Below are 27,411 nucleotides of genomic sequence, written 5' to 3'. Positions count from 1 at the left end.
TATTTGTTAAAGAGTCTCGAACAAATCTAGCAACATGAAAACATTCAGCGCCAGCTAAGAAAGAAAAAAAAAAGAATTCATCTGCCCTCCAAGCGACCGCTGGTAATAGTATTTACACAGGAGTGCTCTGCTGAAGAGCGCATAATATGGTTCGTTAAGCTCGTGCACGACAAATAAGCCCATTTCACACTTGCACGGTCAACAAAACAAAGAAAGAAGCGTGCGCAACCTCAGATATTTGCTGAAGAACCGAATAGTACACCAGTCTTGGTGCAGTTCCTTCTTTTGTAAATAAACGCTTTGAAATGTTGGCTGAAGTGCCGATAAACATTCTCACTATCACAAACATCACAATAAATCAAAATACGCCTAAATTTGAGCACGCTGCGTGAGTGAAGCACTTGTACAGCGCGCCCGCGTGTGCTGTAACCATTGCCCGTTGATGCTCGGGTGGGGTAACTCGAGCGCCCCCTTAGCGGCGAACTCTGGAACGAGAACCGGCGCAGGCAGCTCCATAGAGAGCCGCCAGCTGAGCAGGTCAGTATTTGAGTAGGTCGTGGTCAGACCATAGAGAAAGAAACGCTGCCAGCTGCGGCTGTTGCTAGGCAACGGCTCAGCTCGCGGTTCTGCCCCCGGCCACAGCGAAACGGCGAGAATGCGGTCAGTGTAGCTTTCGCTACCAAAGAGCAGGAAATCTAGGGACTTGGGTGGTGGCGCCCATAAAGTTTCTCACTTAAGGAGCCTACATGCAAGCGCCGTTTTAAACAGCGCTTGCATGTAGGCTCCCTATTCTCACTATATCAGTAGAAAATCTATGGTGGCGCCTTAACGCTGTCGCGTTAAAACGTATTGGTTCGACGATGGTTGCCGGTAGTGGCTGGGTGGCCCTTTTTTAAATTTTATTTTGTATCTATAATAAACGGTATATATTTCTTTTTTAAGCATAGTTTAGATAAAAGCTTTATGCTAGGTTTGCATCTGCATTGCGCCACGTAGGCTTTTCTTTGCAAAATATTAAGATTTTAAAAAATATGGGAAATAATCTACGTAGGTAGTTTGAGAAACTATGTAGGTTAAACAAAGTGGTATCTTGTGGTCCTGCAGTGAGGATTGGCTCCAACCTAGGCAGTTTTTTGTTCTTTTATAGTCGTTATTGCTCATATATATCGCTTCTCGGCCTTTTGGCTAAGATCAAGTGTTAAACCGACGTTCAGCCGACGAGAACAACGCCCCGGCGCCGCGCGTTCCGTCCTGGTAGCCAGGGCTACATCTAGCCGTCCAGCTCCTCCAGGATGGCGTTCTGAGAACCCCCACCCAAGGCGCACTGCTTCACCTTCAACGCGCCAACGGGCAGCAGCGCCGATGAAATCATCGACGCCATCGAAGAAACCGTAGGGCCGGGAGGCCTTGAGACCCTCCAACACCAGGGAGGAGTAAAGTTCATCGCAGCTGTCGCGTCCGCAGCAGCCGCCGTAAAACTATCGTCCCGGGGCTCCTTCGTCCTGAACGGCGCCTCGGTCCCAGTCGCTCAAGTCGGACCACGAGTCCTCTACATTTCCGCCTTCCGAGTTCCCCCGTACGTGGGAGACGCCACACTCGCAGCCGCCCTGTCTACGTATGGAAAAGTTCTCGCAATTCAAGAATCGCAGTTCAAAGGAAGACCGACAGTCGGTACCGGCGTAAGGGTCATTCGAATGGCAATGGCGAAGCCCGTGCCAAACTTCCTGTCCGTTCAAGGCCACCGCATCATGTTTGACTACCGAGGAATTCGCAAGGTGTGCTCAAGGTGTGGAGCAGAGGGCCACCTTGGGAAGACATGTGAAACGCCACGTTGCGAACGCTGCGAAGTCTACGGTCACGAGACTGCCAAGTGCACGTCCCCGTGTCGCCGCTGTTCCGGGAACCACGTCACAGCGGATTGTTTCCTGCCCAGGTCCTATGCTGCTGCAGCCGCAGGCGCCAACATCCCCGCCAGTATCGAAGACAACGACGGCCAGCCAGATCAAGACGAAGTACAAACGCCGCTAGAAGGGCCACGCCACAGTGAACTCTCCGAAACCGCGTCTCGCTCTGAATCTTCAGACAGCTCGGAAGACGAAGATTTCCCACCGCTACCCTCTACTGAAAGGAGCACCACCGAAGTCAGCGCATCAGAGACAGACTCCAGCAAGACGACCTCTCTCTCCTTCGGAGCACGAAACAGACGCAGCAGATTCCGCAACGCGCGAAAGCGTTGCCATCAACGAGCCCACCGACAAGCCGCGTCCTTCGGTTGACCGAAGACTCCACCCCCAGCCCGAACAGACGCCGTCACCTGGCATCGGACGTGAAACCGGACTCGCTCAAGCCAGGGGATACCAAGTGCCTCGAACAACGGACGCGTCGTTGATGAACCCAGTAAGTCAAGTAACCGACCTGCTTCTTAAGGCAGAAGCAATGGACACTGATAAATCAGATATAAAGCGAACACGCGAAGCAGAAACGGACTCGAACGGTTCGCAGAAAGATGGTAGATCTAAGATTCCAAAAAAGCTGCGCGCATCGGGTTCCGCCGTGGGCGGAACCCTTTAACTAGGCCTGTAACATGGCGACGTTTTTCGCCTGCATCATGGCGGTGGTGCATTTCCTCTCTCTGAATGTTCAAGGGTTTCGGTCCGTCGACAAACAGAGAGAGGTGTTGCACTTCGCCCGAGCGCGGGGCGTCGACGTGCTTTTCTTGCAAGAATGTAATTTCCGGACACGCCTCGACGTGTCAAACTTTACGGCCCGGTTTTCTGTTGACGCTTTCTTTTCTCTAACAAATGCTGTGTCTTGCGGTGTAGGAGTGGTGTTCTTAAATCCCCATTTTAGAAAGGGAGCCCATTGCACGTACGGTATCGACGGCCGCACGTTAGCAGTTGATTTTTGGCTGTACACGAGACGCGTTAGAGCCCTAGCGATATATGCACCCGCGCGCCGATCCAATTCCTCAGAATTTTTCGAATCATTAGACACGTTCATGTTCGAGCCTTACCCGACGTTTATCGTGGGTGATTTCAACTGTTGCTTAAATGATGACCGCGACACCCGCGGACCCGGGCGGTCCCGTCACTATCGCGGAACGCGTGCGTTGCGTCGGCTTGCTCAGCTATTTCGTCTTTCCGATGCGTGGGTGCAGTTGCATGACGACGTATTCGGGCCAACTTGGGAAAGAGGCAGGTCAGCAAGCAGACTAGACAAATTCCTTTTTCCGCCTGAATTAAGCTGCTACCTAGAAAATTGTGAAGTTTTAGCCTTTCCAGCGGGAACACCCCGCATCTCAGATCATTATCCATTGTCGGTACGTCTGGATCTCGGAGAGACCATGCCGAAAAGTGATTTATGGCTACTAGACGCCAGCCTGCTCACAGATCCCGAAAGCATCGCATCGATAGGCGCTTCATTAGCAGACCTGGTCGAGCGTAGCGCAGAGCACCGCACTTGGGACGATTTCAAGACCGCGTGGCGTCCGATACTCACCCGAGCAGGGCGTGACCGAAAAATGCGGATCACCCACGAACTAAATGAAATTCTTAGCGTATGCGAATTGTCTGCAATGCAGACAGCCTCACGTTTGCGATGCAAGACTACCTTGACTTGTTGAAGGCTAGGTACGAAACCTTGCTCCGTCAGTCGTCCAGAGCTGCCAGTGTTGCTACCACCCAGGGTAAACCTTTATCGGATCCAGCCGTGCTCCAGTACATACGGGCAGGATCGGCGGAGGACAAAGGGCCTACTAGAATTCCATATGTCACGCTCCCAGATGGTGCTCTTAGCGACCGTTCGTCCGATATAAGTACTGTCTTTACCAAGCACGTAGCCGAGGTGCTCACAGCCAAAGAAGGCAGCTGGGACAGGGAGGATTACAGCGATAGACTTAGGGAATTTTGTCGCGACCTGCCCAGGTATCAGAGGACATCTTACAGCGTTTATGCGAGCCAGCGACACCTGAAGAGCTACGCGCAGTGGTAAAAGATATGAATGCTTCTTCTGCGCCTGGTCCAGATGGCATTCCAATCCAGTTTTACATGCGCTTTTTCGACGCCGTGAAAGAATCGCTTTTGTCAATGGTCAACGCCTTCATAGTAGATGGCATCCGGCCCGACTCTTTCCGGGACAGCCGGATCGTCCTCCTACCCAAGCCAGGCGGCCAGACCTCAGACCCACGCTCATGGCGGCCGATTACGTTACTAAATGCAGATTACAAGATTGTCTCGTCAATGCTAGCGAAAAGAATAAGCGGCGTTCTTTCGGACATTATCAGCCAGACGCAGATGTGTAGCGTTCCAGGTCGATCAATCTTTTCGTCTTTAGCATTGACGAGAGATCTTTTTACGTTCGCTTCTAGGACACATATCCCAGGCTATTTTGTATCATTAGACCAAGCGAAAGCTTTCGATCGCGTCGAGTACCGATACATGCTTGGGGTACTGGAAGCTTTCGGCTTTCCAGTCGAATTCGTAGACAAGATCCGCCTCCTGTATTCAGGTTTAACTGCGAAACTGCTCGTAAACGGCCGTCTAAGCGATTCCTTCCCCGTGACTCGAGGCCTTAGGCAAGGTTGTTCAATGAGCCCTCACCTGTTTGTTCTTTGCCTCGATCCTTTGTTGCGTCGCATATCACTTTCCCCGTCGATACGCGGCTTTCCATTGCCAGGCCAAGGCGAAATAAAGGTGTCCGCATATGCAGACGACGTGTCCCTCTATCTGAGAAATGAAGAGAGCTACTACGCTTTCTTACGTTTATTCAAGGAATACGCTGAATTATCCGGAGCCCTTTTGAACAAAGAGAAAAGCAAGGCGATGGCGTTTGGGAACTTTGCACCCGCCCTCGACGGAGAAGTCGAGTGGGTAGCTGCAGTCAAAGTCCTGGGAGTGGTGTTTCTCACGTCCGGGGAAGTAGCGCAGGAGACGTGGACGGACCTGCGTAAGAAAGCAGAAAAGAAGGTGTCAGTCGCATCAAAGTTTTCGTTGACGTTAGCCGAGCGCAGCTACATTGTGAAATCCAGTGTTTGCGCGGCTTTTTACTACGTGGCACGCATAGCGCGTCCGCCACGCAGAGCTTCACAGAGGCTAGCCACAATCTGCGGTTCTTTCCTGTGGGACAACAGGACTGAACTAGTAGCACGTACGCTCCTTCGGCTTCCAACAGAACTAGGAGGTTTAAGTCTCCCTTGTATCAGAACAATGAGTTCTGTCCTCGCATTGCGAGGTTTCTACAACCTCGTGAACGACCCGGAATACCCAGGCAGAAAACTGGTTGATTACTTTCTAGGCACCTCCAGAAAGCTTTTCTTACCCGAAAAAAGGACAGGTCCTACGGTGGAACAGCCACCGCCATTCTATAAATATGTATGTAGTACCCTTCAGTCTCTTCGAACAGCCTTGCCTGATGTCGATCTAGTTAGCACCCCGCCAACGGAGGTGTGCGAATGGTTAGCGGTTAAGCACTTGTCGCAGGAAGAACTGCAGAGGTGCAGGCGCGTCCGCTGGCGCAGCCTGACTTCGTCGGCCGTACCCGCCGAGGTTCGCGACTTCGGATGGAGACGAGGTTGGCGCGTCTTGCCAACGCGGAACCGCACGGCAGCGTGGGGAATAAGTCGCACTGACCGCTGCCCTCAGTGCAGACAAGAAGAAACGTTGCAGCATGCCCTATTCGAGTGTACAGTTTCAAAAACTTTTTGGTTCTTGCTGTGGCGCATGTTCCACGTACGAATACAGTCTAGAACACAACCGCGAGTTCTCTTCGATATTGTCTTGTGGTGCATGGGTGCATTTGTGTTGTGGCGCCGGCGAGGATCGGCGGCACTACAGGGACAACCAAATAGAGCGATGTACCCGTTACTACGCCGTTTACGCAAATTGATGTACGAGCAGGCGTGCGCAGACTGGATCATTCTAAACGAAGACCAGTTTCTGCGCAAATGGTCGACAAAATTCATAAAGCCCCGTAATGGGCGCATTACTGCGCATTTGTTGACATACTAACACATTAACCTCTGGCAGGTCAGAACACCTGCCAGACTTGTATGCAACCTCAGTGTGTGAATCCGTTTTTCATAATGTACCCTTTTGACTGTATGTACCTGTGTTGTTAGCGGTTGAAAGTTTTCCTGTACTGAAGTCAAGTGCACATGTGTATGTTTGTTGAAATAAACTTCTCTTTATCTGTTATTGCTCATATATTGTCTTACATTTTCGTACAAGTTATTCCTCAGAATTTTGAAAATGGAAGCCCACGAGCACATATGAAACAAAACACCGACAGCGCATGCTTTTACAAGCGAAGCATTTCTTTGCGAACATTTGCCACTTTGACAGTATCTATCTATCTATCAAGCAGCCTACGCCTTCGTGCTCTCATGGTCATATCGTTAACTTGGTATTTACCAAAATTGGCATAGTATGAGAAGAGTGTATGATGAACATAAATAATAGGTTATGACATGAATATCATGACATGTGTGTCAAGTAGGTCATGAAACAGCTGCCTACGTCTTGGTGCTCTCGTGGTCGTTTCGTTAACTTTGTAGGTACCGAAATTGGCATAGTATGACAACAGTGTATGACGAACATAAATGATAGGTCATGACATGTGTGTCGTGTAGGTCATGAAACAGCCGTATAAAATAACAATGACTCAGCGAAAATGATTGGCACTCAAAAACCACTGATGTGGGCTCGGACTTGGGTACTAATTGAAGGAAACACTAAAGGAAACACTAAAGGATGGTGGTAGAAGTCATAGTCATGACCATGACTGAGCAAAAATGATGACTCAGTGAAAGCAACATTAACACTCAAAAACACTGAAATGGGTTCGGACGTGGGTACTAAGTGAAGGAAACACTAAAGGATGATGGGAGAAGTCATATCAGTATCGTGGCGTGACGAATTATAGGCGAACGTGACATAGGATAGCGCAATATTCCCGTCCTTGTGGTCGGGTGAAACGTATTTCGATAGCATGTCAGTGATGGTCCGATTAAGTCGCTCAGTATAAGGCCGTTGGTCTGGGGATGATAGGAGGTAGCGAGTTTGTGCTTGGTAGAACAGGAGCGTGGGATATCGGCGACGACTTGGGAGAGGAAAGTGCGGCCACGGTCGGTAAGGAGCTGTCGCGGGGCGCCATGGACTAAAATGATATCCCGGAATAGGAAATCGGCGACGTCAGTCGCGCAGCTGGCGTAGCGCGTCGCATAATCAGTAGCCACAGCGATCCACCTGTTGCCGGAGCTGGACTCAGGAAAAGGGCCAAGGAGATCCAAACCCAAGCGGAAGAATGGATCAGTTGGAATCTAGATCGGCTGTAAGTACCCGGCAGGAAGCAAGCTGGCTTTTTCCGATGTTGGCAGGACTTGCAAGCAGCTACGTATCGCCGTACGGAGCGCCGGAGGCCGGGCCAGAAGTAGCGGCGGCGCACGCGGTCGAAAGTGCGAGCAACCCCAAGGTGTCCGGCAGTAGGTGAATCATGAAGCTCGGTTAAGGTGGCACGGTTAAGCGGAGGTGTTGGGGAACGACAAATAGAAGGAGAGGACCGTCAGGGTGAAAATTACGGCGGTACAATATTCCGTCGTTGAGGACGAACCACCATAACGATGGATCAGTGGGAGCAGATTCCAATCGGTCAATGAGGGTCCTCAAGGTAGCGTCCTGGCGTTGCTCGTGGGCCATGTCCAAAAGCTGGGAAATGAAAAGAACACTTGCGGAAGCATCTGTGTCGGCGTTGGCGGGCGTGGGTACAGGGTAACGGGACAAGCAGTCAGCGTCATTGTGCGGGCGACCAGACTTATACACCACAGAATAGGAATACTTCTGTAGCCGCAAAGCCCATCGTTCAAGCCTCCCTGTAGGATCTTTTAAGGAGAAAAGCCAACAGAGGGCGTGATGGACCGTTACAATAGAAAAGGGCCTTCCGTATAAATAGGGGCGGAATTTTGCTACTGCCCACACAAGTGCCAAACATTCGCGCTCGGTAATAGAGTAATTCCGCTCCGCAGGTGACAAAAGACGGCTAGCGTACGCGATAACACGTTCACGGCCGTGCTGAACTTGTGCCAAGACGGCACCGATGCCGTGGCCACTGGCATCGGTGCGCACCTCTGTAAGGGCTGACGTATCGAAGTGTCCTAGAATCGGCGGGGTGGTGAGTACGGTGGTAAGTCGAGAAAAGGCGGCGGCCTCCCCATGAAAACGGCACACGTTTCTTCAGAACATCTGTCAGAGGGCGTGCTATGGTGGCAAAATCTTTAACAAAGCGACGGAAGTAAGAGCAAAGGCCCACGAAACTGCAGACATCTTTTTCGGACTGTGGGGCAGGAAAATCTTTTACGGCGCGAATTTTCTCCGGGTCCAGTCGGATGCCAGACGCATTGACCGCATGTCCAAGGACTGTAATTTCACGGTGGCCGAAGTTACATTTCTTCGAGTTGAGCTGCAGACTGGCCTTGCGAAAAACAGCATGTACAGCTGAAAGGCGCTCAAGGTGTTTGCTGAATGTGGGCAAGAACACAATAACATCATCTAGGTAGCAGAGGCAAGCCGACCACTTGAATCCTTGGAGTAATGAGTCCATCATACGCTCAAAGGTAAGCTGGAGCGTTGCAGAGCCCAAAAGGCATAACCTTGAAGTGGTAAAGACCATCAGGCGTTATAAAGGCGGTCTTTTCACGATCGACATCATCCACAGCGATTTGCCAACATCCGGACCATAGGTCGATGGATTAAAAATACTGTGCCCCGTATAGGCAATCAAGGGCGTCATCTATACGAGGTAGTGGGTATACGTCTTTCTTCGTATGCGGTTGAGGTGCCGGTAGTCGACGCAGAATCTCCATGTGCCGTCCTTCTTCTTTACTAGCACAACAGGTGACGCCCAGGGACTTGACGATGGCTCAATGATGTCTTTCGCGAGCATCTTATTTACTTCCATTTTGATGACTTGGCGCTCCGAAGCTGAAACTCGGTAGGGTCGCCGATGGATGAGAGGATTATCGCCTGTATGTATACGGTGTTTGACAAGAGACGTCTGGCCTAAGGGACGGTTGTTCAGGTCGAATATGTCCTTGAACGAAAGCAATAAACTGCAGAGCTGTTCAGCCTCCACAGATGTGAGACTCGGGGCGATCATTTTCTTAATGTCGTGGTCAGTACAATTGGTACACCAGAAAGGTTCACAGGACGTGTCGACGGAAAAAGTTTAAACGCAGTGAACTTCTAAAGTAGTGATCGTAGTAATATCTTTAGGCAGAATTTGCTTTGTGAGCCCGAAATTCACCACAAGGAGATACGTGCGATTGTCTGTGACTCTCAGTATTGTATGCGGGACAGTAACGTTGTGGCTGAGAACGATGGCAGTTATAGGAGCGGAGATGTAATCACCATCGGTAACTGGCATTGATGGCGCCATTTCGATGTATGTCAATGCCTGTGGTGGAACGGGAACAAAATCAGTCGGTCTCAGGCGAATTTCGTGAGGCGTTGTAGGATAGTCCAACAGAGGCATGTCAAGACGCACAGGACTTGAGGAACAATCGATAAGCGCTGAATGGGCAGAGAGGAAGTTGAGGCCTAGTATGAGTTCATGGGGGCATTGGTCAAGCACAGTGAAAATAACGACAGTATGGCGGCCTGAAATGCTCACACGTGCAGTATACACAATCCGACCACGGCCACCATGCTGCCGTCGGCGATTCGTATGACCCGAGTAACGGCAGGCGTAACAATTTTCTTTAAATGGCGGCGAAGGCGGCTGGTCATAATCGATATGTGCGCTCCGGTATTTATGAGTGCTGTGACGGGTGTGCCATCAACGTGGACGTCGAGAAGGTTACGTTTCGTAAACAGCGTCAAAGGAGGATTTTGCGGCGAATTCGACATTGCAGCACTACCCCGAGGTGCCGCATTGCCTAGTTTTCCGGCTGGGATGGTCCTGGGTAGGTCGGCGAGGGCGAGCGGTGAAGCTGGGGCGGACGTGGCTGGCGACGTTGAGGCGAGGGCGAGCGAGTATAGCGGCGAGGAGAGGTAGCGACGTCGGAAGCGTCGTAGAAGCGACGGGGTGAAGAACTGCGGGGCGATCTTGAATTCCAGAAAGTGTTTCGAGGCGGGGACGACCAACGGCTACGGCAGTGACGGGAAACGTGACCGATTCGGCCGCAGAAGAAACAGATCGGCCGGTCATCAGGTGTACGCCAGTCCGATGGATTCCGGGCACTGTAGGGATAACGGGCGCTGTACGGTGGACTGCGATAGGACTGATGCATAGGAGCAGGGCCGGTGTCAGGACCACTCAAGGAGCAGGCGCTGGGGAGACCCATATTAGCGATTTCCTGGCGAACCACGGACTGGATCAGCGATATCGTCTCAGCAGTGTTGGTCCAAGACGTCTGTTGAGGCGAGACAGGAAACGCTGCTTCGAGTTCGCGGCGCACAATGCGGGTCACGTTTTCACTTGGTGGTGGCAAACTAGATTGGTCGGTTGGGTCGGTGCAAGAAGAGGTCGCTGCAGTATTTGGAAGTCGTGTGAACTGATTATGTATACGGCGGCTCTTCGCCTGCTCGAAACGGCGGCATTCCTTCATGATGGCGTCGACAGTCGATAGGTTTCTAAAGACCAGAAGGTGTTGAATGCGTCGTCCGCGATACCTTTGATAATGTGCCCAACCTTGTCCGCCTCTGTCATTGACGTGTCGATTTTATGACAGAGGGCGAGGACGTCCTGAATGTAGGAGACGTACGACTCGGTAGCAGTTTGGACACGCGTGGTGAGTTGTTGCTTGGCGCCTAGCTGTCGACCGGTCGGATTGCCAAAAACGTCGGACAGCTTCTCTTTAAACAACTCCCAGCTGGTGAGCTCTTCCTTGTGTGTATAATACCACGTTCGTGGTGTTCCGTCGAAATAGAACACGACATTGACCAGCATTACAGTCGGATCCCACCTGCTCACCTTTCTGACGCGCTCGTACATCTTCAACCATTCTTCTACGTCAACACCATTGAGGCCGTTGAACTTGCCGGGGTCTTGTGGCTGAGGTAGATCAACGTACTGGGTCTGCGTAGGCGGCGATGCAGCTGCAGACGCGATGCCTGCCGCTGGATGCATGTTCCCAGGCTGGGCGAGACGTCCAAACCGGCGTTTTCAAACCGCTGGCGACGCGCCCGACGCGCCCGGATCGGCGCTTCGCCAGCGGTCGATCCCCACGCGTCCTCTTCGTGATCACCGCCTAACAAGGCAGGAGCGGTCTCTCCTGCTGCGGCTCCGGATCGGCTGCTCCTGGACGGCATCCCGGAGGTACAGCAAAGGCCTGGCTTCATCCCCGGCCTGCTCAGTGTGTGGTCAGGCAGAAACAATCGAGAAACCCCTTTTCTTCCGCCCCGCTTTCTCCCAGATTTGAGGGTGGATGACCAGCAAAGCTGTAGCACATCACAGAGGGTTACACAAGGGTACACGTATTATTTTCATATTTTCAGTGAGTATAGCTTTGTGGCTACTGTGATATACACTGATTGGTTCGGTTACAACCCTAGACGGAATCTTGGCCAATGTGAAATCTATACACGACCGTTGTTGAGTAGTTGAATGACGAGGACTGGTGTGGCACGTCAAACCAAAGTCTTCTAGCAGAAACTGAGTGAACCCTTTATTGTCTGGTTTTGAAATGTGCTATGCACCATGAACGTTTGAAACTGCTATGCACCACGAACGTTGATGCAGCACATTAACAAAGGCATAAGTGCAGACCGCTAAGAGAGGTCTTACGCCTTCTTCTTGCGTTTCGAGACAGCGGGCTTTCAGACGTGCGGTGACGAACTTTACATCCAGAGAGAGGAGTTGCGGGCGGAGCAACTCCCGGCCTCGTTTACCAGGCTAAAACCGCCTGTAACACCACCACTTATCACCACCACTTAGCACCACCACTTAGCACCACCACGACGCTAATCGCGTGCTTTCCAAGGAGCTATCTCCTTGGCAAATAATGTGACTGAATAGCAGCTGACAGCACTCATCTGCATTTTTTTTTCGAGGGATATATGATATGCTTCCATAAGAATTCGCGCTGTAAGTCTTCTTACTGTTTCGAAATAAGAGACCTGTGCCACCACGATGAATCTATGCCGAATGTCAGTTCTTCGCAAAGAGAAGAAGGAAGAAGAACCGTTGCTGTCGCCGCCGCCGTCGTGAGGGCCTTGGCTGTGGCCCATGTTCCTGAGCACCGCCGTTGTCTCGGGGACAGTCGCTGAGGCCAGCCGGCCGGACGGCAACATGTCGCGGCGACATGAGGTACGCTCCCATTCGCTGTGACCGTTCGCGACCAGGCGCTGCATGCTCCTATATACATCGCAGCGCTACTTCCGTTGCCTATCACCCACTCGCGACAGGGTTGAATTTTAGGCCACTGCGTCATTTTCCCTCAATGAAAACCTGAATCGCATATGGGAGACAGGAACAAAACGTTCTGGGGTCAGAATGTCGGTCACACAGGCTCCGCCCTTCCGTCGGCGCAGCATCGCCCCGTGGTGGTATTGAAACACGATAGAAACAGGCAAGCGAAATGTTTAAACGTTCCAGGAGACCTTGTTATAAACATTGGTGCTTCGAGAACAATTTCACGTATAAATACCGGGAGCGCACGAAGCGTCATTATATATAAGGTTGGTTTTATACTACCTATAGACCTTTCCAACGTGGCCTTCTCTGAGAGCCGCAGTAATGACCACTGTATAGTGCTGTAAGGCCGCGTGAGCGCCTTTTCAAAACCATTTGGTACAGCGGCTACACTTGTACTTTATGTACCCACACGCATCAGCCCATAAAAGGGTGCTCTGTAGCTCCAATTTAGAAAGGTCTATTGATATTCCATAGTCATCTTGTTGACTCCTCTGCTTTCCCGTAAGCCTTTTTTTTTATTTTGTATGCGCACAATATGCGCAACAGTTCTACAGTTACAGTGCTAAATAAATAAAAATAAATATATTATAACGGCAGCAGTCATTTACAAGTTTACTTCTCTAGGTCTATCCTTGTTTTATAGACTTCCAAATGGCTCTTAGTACACAGTCAGAATACAGATGACGGTAATAAGAGTGAGCCCACTACAGATAGAAACATTAATGGGAGAAGAGTGAAGAGGTCGGTCTCAGTGACTTGCCTCTATATCTAGCCCGCCACCTGCTTAGATGGTCTCTAAAAGCGACGTTGTCCCACTGCAGCAGAAGCAGCCCCTCTGCTAGCCCCGATGCGCCTCCCGAGCAAGAGAGAGCGGCCGCACCAGAGGAGGCAGCCGCCGAGCCGCCGGTGGGATGGGTCAGCGAAGTGCTGCAGGACGACGTCATTGTCGACGACGACGGCGTGGTTGTGCTAGCGCCAGGGGCCGTGGAGCAAGTGCGGACGGTCACCGTGAGCACGCTGACGCGGGTGTACGGCGCGGAGTACGAGCAGAGGGTCCTTCGAAGCGTCCGGCGACAAGAGTAAGTACGTACCTCCTTGCTGCATTCTTTGTTCACCACGTATAGGTGTAGCGAAAAAAGAGCGCGAACGGGACAGTGACATAAGGAAATGTATGTCCCTGTCCCGTTCGCGCTCATCGCTATATGATACAGTATAATAATGCGCCCAGCTGACGATCCGTCCGCAGCATGTATAGTTTTCTTTTGTGTGTGAAAAAGTGTGTGTGTGTGTGTGTGTGGGGGGGGGGGGGGGGGTCATTTTTTGGGGTGCTTGTGTGTTCGTGTGTGAGTGCGTGCGTGTATGTGAGTGCGTTCTCTTGCACTCTGAAGCAAGCTGCCACGGTAGATTACCAACTAGCCCAGCTGCAAGTTCTTCTAGTCCTCCCACGTACAGTTGTTTCTTGGTGCACAATCATCGAGCCTTGCGGTCATTGTTCTGACCAAGTTCGCGACTATGTAAATCAAGATATAGATCTATAGTGGTCCTGTCTGCTAGTATGTAAGGTCTGGCTAGTCGCTATCGTAAGCGTCACACAATAACTGAATAGCGTGAATGCCCTACAACAGTGATCAACAATACCTAAGTGCAACAAGAGAAGCCTCACGCTGGAGCCAAACTTCAACAAAAACTATTGTCTTCGTCAGCCCTTATGAAACTGAAGAACACAAGCTAGTGTTCTTGTCGGTTTTCATCTTCTTGTTAAGATGTCTGAAACCTTATAAGAGGCTTCCGAGTAGCAAGACGATCTCAGAAAGCATTGTGGGACTGTCAAGTTCACTTGCTGTTTGGCCTGAGCTTTACGGTGACGATTGTGCATGGAACGCTGCGGCATTTCGTGGTTACTCGTAGCTCCTTCGTCTCGCCCATTTTCAAAACGTGAAATAGTGTTGTCCGATAGTACAAGCCGTAGTTCGTTCTGTCTCTGTTAGCTCGTGGCAGACAGGAAAAATTCCGAGAAGCATCTGCGTTGAAGGTTGGGTAAATTGTAGTGCCGGCATAGCAGAGATAAAGTTGTTAGCAGAGATAAAGTGCGCTGGTCGCCCTTTAGAAGCTCCTTTGCTTCGTCAGATGACCCCGTGCTACAGTGAGCAGACTATTGGGCCAGACATATCAGTGGTGGGCAGATGACCATTCCTTGCAAGCCTTTTCGGTGAGTGTGAGCAGGCATGCATTGTAAAACGTAGGAGGCTGGGGCAACACCCTCGCAATCCGTCTTACACTGAAAACAACGCGAATGATATGCACGAATGAGAAATTTATGCCGTCCTCACAATCTTCCATGTCTCCTTAGCTGCTTTCAGTATAGAACCTGGAATATAGCTCAAGCCAGCGCTTTACTCAGCCCTTCTACCACTACCTATATTTTCTTGTCACCACGCCTCAAACTCGTCCTTTCGACAACGCAAACCCAAACTCGCACACAATTGATCAACAGGCCAAAGAGCCATTTATAGCTAATATTTACATTTTCACTTCATCATCATCACCATCACATCGATCGGCGAGGCTCCAAGTGTAATGCGCAAACGATCGACGCCACGCAGCTTAAACAGGCACTAAAAAAAAATATTAAGTCGAGCTAGATCATTAGGTTATTCGTCTAGGAGTATACGCGTATTCTCTGTGTGCCGATGTACAACTTTGTTGAAACTCACTAACGCTCCTCAATTTCAACCACCCGTACACAAACGGACGGAAATATATTGATAGGACTGCCTCCGTTACAGGCATACTTAAGGAAGAGAGAAAAGATTAAGGAGACGTAGGCAATATGCTAAACTGACAAGTTTCTATAGATTACCTGATTAGTTCAAGTAGGATTGGTGCATATTTGTGATCGCCCCGTTCCAAGGGAGATATCATTAAATCACCATTTAAGTCACTTTCTTACAAAAGCTCTGTTCTCGCTACGAATGACAAATTAGTTATTACATAAGCGTAGTCTTTCAATGTAGCTCGACGTAATATTTATCTTTAGCGACGCTTCAGGTGCCTCTGCGCGTAGTGCTTGACAGAGAAGCGCTCGCAGGAGGAGCGAACGCCGCCTGCAGCAGCAGCGTCGTCGTTCCCGCGAAGCCTGCGAAGAGGACGACCGCGACGCAGCAGCTCGCAGCGGCGGGGACGAGGCCCACGAAGACGAAGGCGGCTCTTCGCGCCAGTCGCTGCTGCTCTTCGTCGTGGCCACAGCCATCCTGATCGTCTGCATGGTGGCGGGCTTCATCTCCATCGCCCTGCTCGAACAGGTCGAGCGGCGCAAAAGTGAGCACCGCGGTGCGCCTTTTGTTCACGATGAATATGTCCTCCTTTCTACAGCGAAGCTGTAATATGCTAGGTTCCAGGAGATCGCGTCCGACAGCGGAAGTAGACAACAATTTTAGACGCGTCGGAATGGCGGCGTTCTTAAACTTCGGGATCGTAAAACAGTTTGACGCTGTTATATAGGCTTGCTTCCAGGAGATCGCGTCCGGCAACAGACCGGAAGTTGACGCGTCGTGCCACCTTGTGGCGCCGTATGAAAACGTCGGGATGGCGGCGTTTTTAAACTTCGGGATCACAAAAAAAAACGTGTGGACTACACCACGCTTTTCGCAGGAACTTATGTTTGCTTCTTCATTACGTGACGTAGCTGACCCTGACGGCCGACGTGCATGCGAACCGTCCATGTGGCCTCGATCCCGCAACTTGGAACGTTTCACCGGAGCAACGGTCAATCACTACATACACAGCTTCGCTGGCCATCCGCTTTCACAGAGTGGAATGGCACTGAGTTTTTATTGCGATAGCAATTATATGGACACTTCAACCGGATTTCTGCCGTCGGCGTCGCCGTCGCCGTGAGGTTCCGTATAGATAAAATCTTCGCCGCGCGCCGTATGCCCGAGCGGAAGCGTGCGGGGACGCGCGCTATCACGGAGAGCGAACGCACTCAATCTCCCACGCGCAAGCAAGGAAGTGGGAAGCCAAGCGCCGGAGGGAGTGAGGGGGGGGGGGGGGGGGGGGCACTTCTACTCTGCCAACAACCGCGCTCGTCGCTCGCCCGCACCGTCTCTTATCTCCACACGGCTCTGACCTTTGTATGTGCTGTGCATTCGCAGCTCAGTTTCCGTTGAAGCGATAGACCGCACGTACCTTCGCCCGCTGCGGCGTATGCGCTTGCTGCCAGCGTTTTGACAGTCGTTGTCTGCAGTCATTCAGTGTGATCTATTCATGTTTGTTTGTGCGCGCTCACACCACGCTTGTTCATTCAGTTAGTAATAGTCGGGCCACATTTTCCAACGCACGCTACACATGCAAAGCTGCCCGGATCGGCAGTGCAGCGCTACAGGTGTGTCCCTTCGCACGCGCTGCCCACGGTAAGCGCTTCTCATCAACACCACCGTTTCACACGCGCCTTCTCGTGATCATCGAGTCTCTCTTCATGTCGGTCTACTTACGCCGCAGCACACCTGCTTACTTAATCAGCTCATGTTTACTACAATTCATATTGCTACCAAAGCCGCTCACCTTACTTCGTATGACATTGCTGTGTTGCTATCGCATTCATTGCTTCGCCCTTAGGGCGAAACTGTGACATTTTTGTTACTAGTATTCATTTAGTGTTTTTGTGTATAGTGTATGTGTATATATACAGTATGTGCTTTATAGTGCTAGTACAGATAGATGGAAACTTTATTGATGTGTATGTGAGCAACCACAGAGCGCCCTGCTTCGAGCCACCTTGAAGGTTGTTTGAAGACTGACGTAGCGGAGTTAGCAGCACCTCCCAAGTGCACATCCGACGAATTGGAGCCATGCTCCTGGCAGGGGAGACACATGATGAAAAAGGAGAGAGGGTCTGGGGAGTGGATGATCGGTGTCCTCCGGTCCAGGGCCCCACTGGCTTTAGCCGCCCGCCGGACCTGATCCAGGAGGGCCAGCAGCTCCTACAGGTCCGAGCTGGGCAGTTGTGCCTCCCACTGCTCCGGGTTTAGGATTTTCTCTATGCTTAACTGTGCGTTGTGCTAGCACATGCTGTATAGTGCGCATGTGCTTTCTTGATCGCTGTCAGGGGCACTGATCCAGTGGGGCTTATGATTATCCCACAGTATTTTTTTTATCATCGCTCCTCACCCTCCTCTATTTGAATTCCTGTTTGTCCCCTGCCCCTTTACCCCAATGTGAAGTAGGAGGCCAGAGACACGCTCCTCCGACCAACCTCCCCAATTTCCCCCTCGTTAAATATTCTTCTCTCTCTCCCCCCCTCTTTGATGTAGACGAAATCAGTCACACTTTCCCCTCAAGTGCCACGTAATGGTGAAAAAGCACACAGACATTAACCGGTCCGACAAGGTGCTCCTGTTACCTACAAAAAATGAACCATAGCTTTTTTTTTTTTTTTTAGGTAAGCGTAAGGTTTTGAACTTCTTGTTCGTAAGCGCAACCGCACAAATGAGATGGATACCTTATTTCATTCTGTGCGCGGCTCTTTCAGAACGGGTGTCCATAGATTCTCCCGACTTTGACTGAGGCGACATGGAGCTCTGCAGCGTCTGTGGCACGGAGATCGTCCCATGGAAGCCAGACGGTTCTCCGCGAAGCACCGCCCGACTTACCTGGACAAACGACACGTGCAGCCCGGGTGATGAAAGATGTCATGCACACATAGCCACCCCATAGAAAGCGCTCCCGCTGCTGCATCAGGTTCTTCACGCCGACAGTGCATTATCTAGAACTTTTCCACAGTAATCTTTGTTTTTTACCTTCGTGTAACTGTGTCTTTACTTTCTTCTTCTCTTTTTTATCGCATCCTACGTAAGGTACTGTCTGGCATTAAAACCAGTGCTGTAAGCAGGCATCCACACAGACCACTTATGCTTTATTTTCCTTCCTCTCTCTCTCTCTCTCAGTTTTACATTAATTAAGCTAAATTCTGGCGGTTTATGTGGCAAAACCACGATCTGATTTTGAGGCACTCCGCAGCAGGGTAAGAAGAATGGGAAGGGGGGCTGAGGACTAATTTTGACCATCTGGGGCTCTTCATAACGTGCTCCCCATGCACGGTACAAGCCCACGAACGGTTTTAGTGCGAAAGCATTGTATGTCCCATAAGGCAGAAAAGCCGGCGTTGTTCGCAACTAGTGGCACAAAAAAAATCTGGCATCATCAGTGTCTTCTATGACGTCATTACTAAGACAGAGGATAGTAAATGGTATAACAACGATCATTAGAAGTAATTCTGCGTAATTAATGTGAATTAAGGTGAATTACAGTGAAGTAAAGCGAATTAAATTTTAATTATTAAAAGTTGGAGTAAAGTGAATTAAGGTGAAGTGAATGAAGGCGAATTAAAGTGGATTAAGGTTGGAACAAATTATAGCAAGGTGGATTAAGGTTCGTACAAATTAGAGCAAGGTGAATTAATGTTGATTGGAACTTATAGAAGTCGTAATGCTTTCGCATTCAAATCACGTATAGATACTTAAGTTTCTGTCAACTTTTTGCGTTCCACCCTCATCTGCATGCGGCTACCGCGATCGGAAACAAACCCGCGACCTCGAGCCCGACGACGCAACTTTCCGTTCCCCTTTTCCCTCCCCCTTAGAGTAGGGTAGCCAACCAGACGCTTTTCTGGTCCCATATGCCTTCTGCCTTTCCTCTCCTTATTCACGACGCAAGAAATTCTGAGCAATCTTTATTCCGTTTGGTTTCTGCGGAATTCCACGTGACGTTCCGAAACCAAATGTTTCATCACGCACGGCCCGCGCATAATGGTCTATGGGATTGTCTAGTCGCGAACCAGCGGAAAACGTGGCATGCGTATATTTACCAGATGTCCGGCGACATGTTAGCGTTCCTAACACCGCAGCAGTCGCAGCGAGACAACACTGGTCGATCCAGAGAAGGTAGGAGGGGTGACACCCCCCTTCCCTCCGAGACATGTTTGTCGGCACTTACTTCTATTACTTGGTGTACCCGACGCGTAAACGCAGTGGCTATGGCACTGCATGCGTCAGCGAATCTGTGCGAGGCGATGACGAAAAGCAATACTAATGTAAATTGAAAAGAATCCTTACACAATAAGAACCCATATGGACGGTCAGAAAGAAAGTTATGCATCGCATCTGGCTTCCCTGCATAAACAGCTACGTTCCGTACTTTAATAGAACGTGGTGCTGGGCTGGTTGGTTCGTATTCGCAGATTCTACGTGCGAGCGCACACCTTATACAGGAAAAAAAAAGAAGTATGAACAACACGCGCAGCGAAGCGTGAGCGGAATTTTCGCTCCGATCTTAAATTGCTTGCTCATGAGATGGCGCTGCATACGCTGCTGAATCAAGTTTGGCTGCTCGGCTGCTATAACACAATTTTACCAAATACACCGTGCCGAGCTTTCCTCTTACAAGATCGATTACTCTGATCAAGCGAGGTCAACGTCTGTGCTGTGAAAGAAGCCAGACTTATTTCAACCACCAGGGCAACCGTAACATGCATCTAAAGCTAATTACCGCATAGACTCGTGTAAGGGCCGCACTTTCTAGATGCCACTACTCTAGATGGCAAGAGCTATTTAATTAGTAGCGGCACGCGGAAGTACGCAGCGCGCGAAAATTGGCCAATGCGCACGCGCGGCATCGTGGAACCCAAGGCAATTGCTTCTCCGTTGGAATGTTTTCTTTTTTCCAAATTTTGGGCTGCAAAGTTGGGGGTGCGGCCCTTACACGAGTCTATACGGTATAAAATGCGGCCTCCGAGGCCGGGAATCAATCCCATGACCTCGTGCTAAGCGTCAGAACGCCGGATAGTCCGCAGGCGCGAAAAAATGAAGAGACAGAGACAGACAGCACTTGTTGTCTTTGTTGAAAACAATTATAGCGCTACCATTTCGTTATTGCACTAAAGATAAAAGAGAGGAACCCTTCATCGTCCCTACTGCTCTTCACTTTGGGGGACTGTGCCGTTTTCTTCGGCGTTTGCCGAGGAACCACTGTAGTTAAAATCTTCTCACTCTCCGACGCTAGCGAGAAGTGAAGCTGAAATAAAAAAAAAAAGAAGAGCGCGCGTAAGGCGAACACTTGAAATGGAAGTGCGGTAACAGCTGTGTCACGTGTCAGTCGCGGTTGCTGGCAGGCTGGCAAACGGCGACGAACTTGAAAAGAAGATGGCCCTAAAATCCCAATACTCTTCTTTCGTAAGCGCTATTTGCCACTGGCCGCGCGGCTGCCTTCACAAATAATGGAAAGCTTTATTAGCCGAGCGTCGCTTACGGTCCGCTCCGCTCACGTTTCACGCGCTGAGGCACTCCAGAGATGCACACTGATTCTGCGCTTTTGATAAGTGCAGCACACCGACGCACAGCCAGCTTGGCTACAAAGCGACAAAATATATAACCAAGTGGACGCAACGTCACGTGCACGCCGCTCAATTGACTACGAAGCGCGTAAAGTTTAATTCCTACTAAAATTACCAGGGGAAAATATGGCGCTAGTGTCTGTACGAGTTCTGAAAGCAGGGCGGCTGAGCCAGCGTTGGAATGGCAGCTACTATACTCGGATTTGCCTAAGCTTCGTCCTTCTGGTTTCAAACGGCCTTGTCAGCCTGCAAAATGTTTATTTTCAACAAAATATTCCGTTATATTCCGTTATTATTCAACAAAATATTCCGGAGAGTACTATTGCGTTCTGCGTTTGGATATGTCGGGTTGCTTCGCCGGCTTGCTGGAACACAAAACAGGGAAAAGAATTACGCCGGCGGGAGCGCGAACAAACGACTGTTTTATTTTATTACAGCACACGGGCCCGTATTCACAAAGCCGAAGACAACGAACACAAGACCTCTTGACAAAACGTTGTTGAAACGTCCTGACAAAGACAAGTCCTCTTGTCGCGAGCCGCTAATCTCCACTCTATATATGACTTCCATTGTTAGCCCGCTGTTCACCACTTAAAGCCTCCCGTATATACATATATATCGTCATGTGGCCCATTTTTGTCTCGTCCTCATTGCCCACCAGCATGCCTTAGTACATACAGGGGACAGAAGCTCACCTGCTGTTTGCTGAGCAGCGGCACGACCATGTTGAACTTGTCGATCTTGCGGTTGATCTGCGCCGCCGCCGACTCCAGGCTACGCACGGCCTCCTGCCAGAGGCACTGCTCGTCGCCCGCGAGCGGCGACGGGCCCAGGTGGGACCGGCGCTCCGAGAGCGCGCTGCGCAGCCGCCGCTTCTCCTCGGCGATCTCGCGCTCCAGCATCACCCACTCGGGCACGTAGCCGTTAGTAATCAGCACCTGCGCGAACAGTGTCCGCAAAACAATGTCTTGCGAGTGAAGGTCGCTGCGCCGAGCCGCCCGCGCTGCACTTGATGTGGTTTTAGCGCAGCGACAACCGTACGCAGCGACAACCTCGGTCCCGCAGGCTGCCAAGCGCGCATGCGAATATGAAACACACCGTACATACTAAACCATGGGTTTAGTATGTACGATATGAAGCTAGCTTATGATATGATAATAAAAATCGGGCCCCTCGGTTTCCTTTCTTCTCGTTTATATATATATATATATATATATATATATATATATATATATATATATATACTGCACATGTGTACAGTATATACAGCGCTTATATAGCCCTTGTGCACCGCAGCGCCCCTAGCGGACTCCATGCAAACCAGAGCTACGGACGACGAGGAAGGGGACAAGGCTTCGCCCCTGAGTCGCAAGCGTGTGTCTCGCCTTTGTGTATTTAAAGGCGTTAAGCCCAGACTCTGGGTACGCACGCAGGTGCGTGTCATCCCGCTTCTACGTGCCTATGCTTGAGTTGCGCCTCGTGAGGAATCGCGCGGTTAGCATCAATAATTAAAGAACGCGCGCCAGCGCGCGCTCACTTCTGGTTCGACGTCGGTGTAACACTAAGCCCAATACAATCATGTATGTATGTCCACCAACGGACGTCCATTGATTTACTGAATTGACCTTGTTCTCTCGGCTTCAGGCGCGTGGCGACGAGAACCAGAGCGTGCACTTGAATCGCATCGGTGCGAATCATAAATTACTGAAGGAAACTCTATGGTCAAGATGTCCGGGCATGCACGCTCTGCTACGCGCATGAGTTGCCTCCCGCCACCCGCGAAGTCGCATACAGGCACGTAGACTAGAACGCGCGCGCCGGCAAGCGCATTGAGTTTCTTACTAAAATGGGCAAGTGTACGAGAAGTCTGCGCATAACACAACACGCAACGCCGCACGCGTTCTTGCAGCCGCCGACATCGCTCGATTCCAAAGGTGCAATATCACACAGTTGAAGCTGACGCGCTCTCAATTTTACAAGCAAATAAATGGTTACTACGCGACACGACGGACGCACCAAGAGCCGGGCTACTGCGCTGGGAGACCATGTTTCAAACCACCACCGTCGGACACAATTACTTTTACTTAAGAGCGACAGGACGTATTAACCCGTAGCTGTTTTCGCTGGTACTCTATAGTGCGAGCGTCGAGACCCCGCGCTAAATAATCGAGGCGAGGAGCCCAGCAACCGACCGACGCACGCCAAACCCTGCAGGGGACGTAGGCGAAAAAGGGGGGTTTGATTTGAACGCGGTGTGAGTTCCAACCTCGTTGAGCTTGCGCGTGGTGCTGTCCACGTAGGGATTCTCGGGCGCGAACTTCAGCGGCTTTCCCGAGCCCGGCAGGTTGTTGAACTCGCCGCGCGCCATCGACTCCTGGATCAGGTCCTCCACCAGCCGCTCGATGGCTTGGCTGCGTAAGCAGAGAGTATTATAGTGCAGCGAGCACGTGCTACACGCGCGGACGAGACAGCGAGGGCTGACCCCTCTGAAATGCGGACGCGAGTCGAACCATCGACCTTGCGCTAGACAGCGGAACGCCACGGCTGTAATCAACTGTGACAGTTCATAAAACTTGGCGTTCGTGCTGTCCGTCTGTGCGAGCCCGTTGTGCCTTAGGCGGTGCGGGCTGGGAACTATTATTTTTATTTCTTTGTATGCCCCCACTAACTTATGTCCATCCATGTGCATTAGCTTTATATTGCGTTCCCCCCTGCTATCTGAACTTCTCCCTTGTGTATTCCTTCTTTCTTTGATTGTTTCTTTTTTTTGTTTGTTTGTTTTTTGCACCAGGAAATGCAGCATTCAGAGCGTCGAATGACAAAACGAACTTGCCTTCTCAGGGCAAGGCTAAAAGCTGCTCGGAATCGGCAGCGGAATTTGGCATTAGGCAAGGGTTGCCGAGATACACCGGCTTGCAGGCGATAACTTCGACATAGGCGAGCTTCGACATACTATGGAACGAGTAACTCGCCAACTTCGTGCCACTGCAACTAAAGTTATGGGTCGCGTCAGCTAACGAGAAGCACTCCTCCATTCTCCGCCTCCCATCGCCCTCCGAGTAACACCTATTGAATGGAAGCTTCGCGGAAGTATTCTTATCGCGCAATGGGCGAGCCCTCCTCCTCCATTCTGTGGAACACACAGCCGGCTCTCGTTACTGATTGGGTGACGCGAGCCCTAGACTTCGCTGCGCGGTTCGAAGTCCCGGGCGCTTCACACGGCGCACCTGAAATTCCTGTTCAATTGCTGGCGCTAAAAAGCTGCGCCGGGTGAACACATGAGTTAGCCTACGATTCCGGAGCTCTTTTAGTAACGCGGGTGCAACAGGAGTCAGACTCAACGTCCAAGAGACAGCTGCGGTCGTAGGTGCGCACAGTGGCTTCGTTCGTTTTCAGCAAGGTTGCATGCAGCAGACCCCCTTGAAAGCTGGCTTTTCCAGTATAAGTATCTTTGTAAGGAGAAGCCCACTTCTGTATCACCCGCTCACTGCACAGTAGATTCCCGCACATAAATTTTGAACGGAGCTACGGAAACCTTTAGCAAGAGTCTCAAAAATGTAACAGCCAGGAAATCACCAAAAGAGGAAAGTAAGGTAGCAGAATGAGGGGGATGACTAATCAAACCTTCGATACTTAAAAGAGGCACTATAAAAAAGAACAGCATTATATCAGTATAACCTTGAAAATCATTCTTTCAAAACTCTATTTTCATTCATGGTGGAATAAGGTTGTTCGCTAGTAGAGAACATACAGTCCAAAATTCATTCTTTCTGAATTTGTGCTGAAGCTTCTGCACCGGTGCATCAGTGTGACGACTCGAATTTCAAAGTATATTGCCGTACTTGGGCCATTTTGGCACAGGAAAAGTTCTGAAAACTTGCAAGGTCGAGCCTTCGGCGGCTACAAAAAGAAGCCTAGTCCGTCTCCACTGATAAGCATTCAACGAGAACCAAGCAGCCGCTTTCGAAATCCATGACGTCACATCGAGCTGGTGCGGAAACTTCAGGGCGACGTCGACATCTGTATTGGTCTTAATTTTCTGGCTTACCAAGCGGTAATAGCGGCCTTTATTGCTATTACAGAAGCGTAATTTACAAGCAAAATATCCGAGACATTTCCAGTGCCTTATGGGCAATAAAGAAACACTTTAGAACAAGAGACGAAAGGACCTTCCTGTGTTGTTCTAAGAGATTTTTTTTTTTAATCTGGAAATGTCCCAGATGCCAATATTCCAATTAACTCAGCTTTCTGTATTAAGCTGAGTTAATTGGAATATTGGCATAACTCAGCTTTCTGTATTAAGTAACCCGCCGTGGTTGCTCAGTGGCTATGGTGTTGGGCTGCTGAGCACGAGGTCGCGGGATCGAATCCCGGCCACGGCGGCCGCATTTCGATGGGGGCGAAATGCGAAAACACCCGTGTACTTAGATTTAGGTGCACGTTAAAGAACCCCAGGTGGTCCAAATTTCCGGAGTCCCCCACTACGGCGCGCCTCATAATCAGAACTGGTTTTGGCACGTAAAACCCCATGATTTTTTTTTTTTTTTTCTGTATTAAGCACATCTCCGATCCCGACGGCGGAGACGTTATCGCCGTTATCGTGACCGACTAACACGTGTTTTCGGTTCTTCCGCGCAAGCGTGTGATAGTCACGAAGGGTATATCATAATCACCATGTCAAGTGTGACCGGATGTTCCAGCACATTAGTTGTGCTGTGAACAGCAGTGATTGTGTGTACGTGCTATCTCCCTCTTTCTCTCTATTTTCTTCTTATCTATCTACGTCCCCCGCCCCCATCTCCCAGTGTAGGGTAGCAAACTGGAATTTTCTTCTGTTTAACCCGCGTGCCTTTCCGTTATTTCATCTCTCTCTAGCTTTCGAGTATACTACAGTAGCATTACGGTAGACCGTGGCCCTAGCTCACGTGGTCTTGTACTGCCGTGCCAGCGTGGCGTCCTTGAGGACCAGCGTGCGCTCACTGGACGCGTCGCGCTTGCCCACGCGGTAGTCGTGCACCCTGTCCACGGCATGCTGGAGTCGGTGCTGCTGGTACTGCTGCCATCGCTGCGTCGGTGTCCCGTGACCGACGCCATCGTAGCTCAGGTACTGCCGGTGCTGCGGAACCGTGTGCTGCACGACGCAGACAAGGAACAGCTTTAAGTGCTGCGTCGCGCCGTATATTGATGGCCTACTGTCAGATGTAATCTGTCCACGCTACAAATACCTGTCGGCGTGAGTTCTTTCGTCACGTCTGTTATCAAAGAGGGTCATCAACGCTCTTATTAAGATTTTCTTCTAAAATTTATGTTCCAAACGGGCGGAACTAAGTGCCTCGTGCTAATATGAGAATTAGGCCGATATTATATATATATATATATATATATATATATATATATATATATATATATATATTCAGCACCCACAGCACCTAGTGCTTTAAATATGGCACCTAATCTATGTATGGATGACTGCGTGTTTTGTCACCAGTGATCATGCGTGGTGAGCCAAAAAGTGTCTATTCGATGGCAACGCTTATAGAAAGTCTGAAGACCTAATGATATTCTCTACTGCTCGTTTTTTTACGTTGAACGAAGGTCACAGGGCTCTAAACCATAGAAAAAATAATTACATGCCTCAGAACGCCGTAAATAATTTATTATGGCAGCTTATCCTGAACCAATTTCGGTTTCGTTTTTTAACAGGATACAGTGTCTTCACGCAACGACGCAAAGGAAGTTATATACTTAACCTCCTTGGTAGTCACGTACGAAGCGACCGACCAAGCCGGAACGAGCATCAAAACATCGCAATGTACTGAACCCACATTGTGTCGAGACGTCACGACACAGTATGTGTCGTGATGTGACGTCAATGAAACCGAAACTGGTTGTATAAAAGCTGGTAAATTAGTAACAGTGCTCTGAGGAGTGTCACTTTTTTTTATATAGGATTTAGAGGTCCAGGGCTCGCATTTGACGCAAGAAATGAACAGTCGAAAATATCATGCCAGTACCCCCTTTAAGAGTGCACGGTCGCGGGTAACCACATATATCTCATTCAGTAAGACCGCGGTAACACGCCACTGCCTCGTTGCAGTATGCGATACTTGGGATACCTTTATACCGAAGTCTTTTTCCAAGACTTCGTTGACATCGTCGCGCACCGGCGCAGAATCTTCGGACAAGTTATCGCGAACGCTCTCGTAAGCGCTCTTGATTTCGTCGAACTTAGCAGCGCTCGCCGTGTCGCTGCCACTGTCCGGGTGGTATTTGCGAGCCAGCTCGACGAAGGCTTCTTTCACCTCCTTCATGCTCGAATCTTCGCCGATTCCAAGAACTTGGTAACATTTCTGCGAGTCAAAGGGAAAAGAAGCCGGCCATATACGGTGACCATCAGCTGTTACTGCGCGTCAGTCACCTCCACTAGAACGCGCGAAAGCGACGTACGTACATACCTTTAAGTTCTTATAACTGCTGCTTCGTCTTAAGAATGGCCCGAGTCCGAAAACGCGGTTGACACATCCGTGTGTGGACACTGGTGGTAAGGCGCAGAATGGCCCACGCGACAGCAACATTTCAGGACATCATAGAGGACATACCGAAACCGCACCGCCAAA

The 27,411-nt window shown here is 50.3% G+C and overlaps 2 protein-coding genes across 3 annotated transcripts; one reads left to right on the top strand and one right to left on the bottom strand.

Annotated features, from left to right (window-relative positions):
• Nucleotides 1-4,745: 4,745 nt before the first annotated feature.
• Nucleotides 4,746-27,411, bottom strand: LOC119446520 (dnaJ homolog subfamily C member 28-like). 2 transcript variants are annotated; one of them, XM_049664197.1, is made up of 6 exons: nt 27,250-27,411; nt 26,911-27,144; nt 25,720-25,925; nt 23,061-23,205; nt 21,490-21,732; nt 4,746-4,940 (listed from the first exon to the last, which is right to left on the bottom strand). In XM_049664197.1, the coding sequence occupies exons 1-6, from the start codon at nt 27,367-27,369 to the stop codon at nt 4,782-4,784; spliced, it is 1,107 nt and encodes a 368-aa protein (XP_049520154.1). In that variant the 5' UTR covers nt 27,370-27,411; the 3' UTR covers nt 4,746-4,781. The 2 variants fall into 2 exon arrangements, with proteins under 2 accessions (XP_049520154.1, XP_037566897.1); XM_037710969.2 differs by lacking the exon at nt 4,746-4,940 and adding an exon at nt 20,282-20,475 and having other exon boundaries at nt 27,250-27,407.
• Nucleotides 12,146-18,452, top strand: LOC119444176 (uncharacterized). The gene is made up of 4 exons (XM_049664199.1): nt 12,146-12,297; nt 13,227-13,484; nt 15,494-15,723; nt 17,936-18,452. Exons 1-4 carry the CDS (start codon nt 12,293-12,295, stop codon nt 17,968-17,970), a joined length of 528 nt encoding a protein of 175 aa, XP_049520156.1. The 5' UTR covers nt 12,146-12,292; the 3' UTR covers nt 17,971-18,452.

This window comes from Dermacentor silvarum, chromosome 3 (assembly GCF_013339745.2).
Source record: "Dermacentor silvarum isolate Dsil-2018 chromosome 3, BIME_Dsil_1.4, whole genome shotgun sequence".
In the NCBI taxonomy this organism is placed as follows: Eukaryota; Metazoa; Arthropoda; class Arachnida; order Ixodida; family Ixodidae; genus Dermacentor; species Dermacentor silvarum.
This window is presented reverse-complemented; position numbering and strand designations above follow the sequence as displayed.

What these genes read in the sequence shown, in the direction of transcription:
- LOC119444176 (XM_049664199.1), top strand. An exon ending in CGAAGCGTCCGGCGACAAGA is followed by an intron (nt 13,485 to 15,493) that starts GTAAGTACGTAC and finishes AAGCGCTCGCAG; the next exon opens with GAGGAGCGAACGCCGCCTGC. An exon ending in ACAGGTCGAGCGGCGCAAAA is followed by an intron (nt 15,724 to 17,935) that starts GTGAGCACCGCG and finishes CGGCTCTTTCAG; the next exon opens with AACGGGTGTCCATAGATTCT.
- LOC119446520 (XM_049664197.1), bottom strand. Translation starts at nt 27,369, where the DNA reads ATGTTGCTGTCGCGTGGGCCATTCTGCGCCTTACCACCAGTGTCCACA. An exon ending in AAAAAGACTTCGGTATAAAG is followed by an intron (nt 25,926 to 26,910) that starts GTATCCCAAGTA and finishes TGCGTCGTGCAG; the next exon opens with CACACGGTTCCGCAGCACCG. An exon ending in CCACGCGCAAGCTCAACGAG is followed by an intron (nt 21,733 to 23,060) that starts GTTGGAACTCAC and finishes CTGTTCGCGCAG; the next exon opens with GTGCTGATTACTAACGGCTA.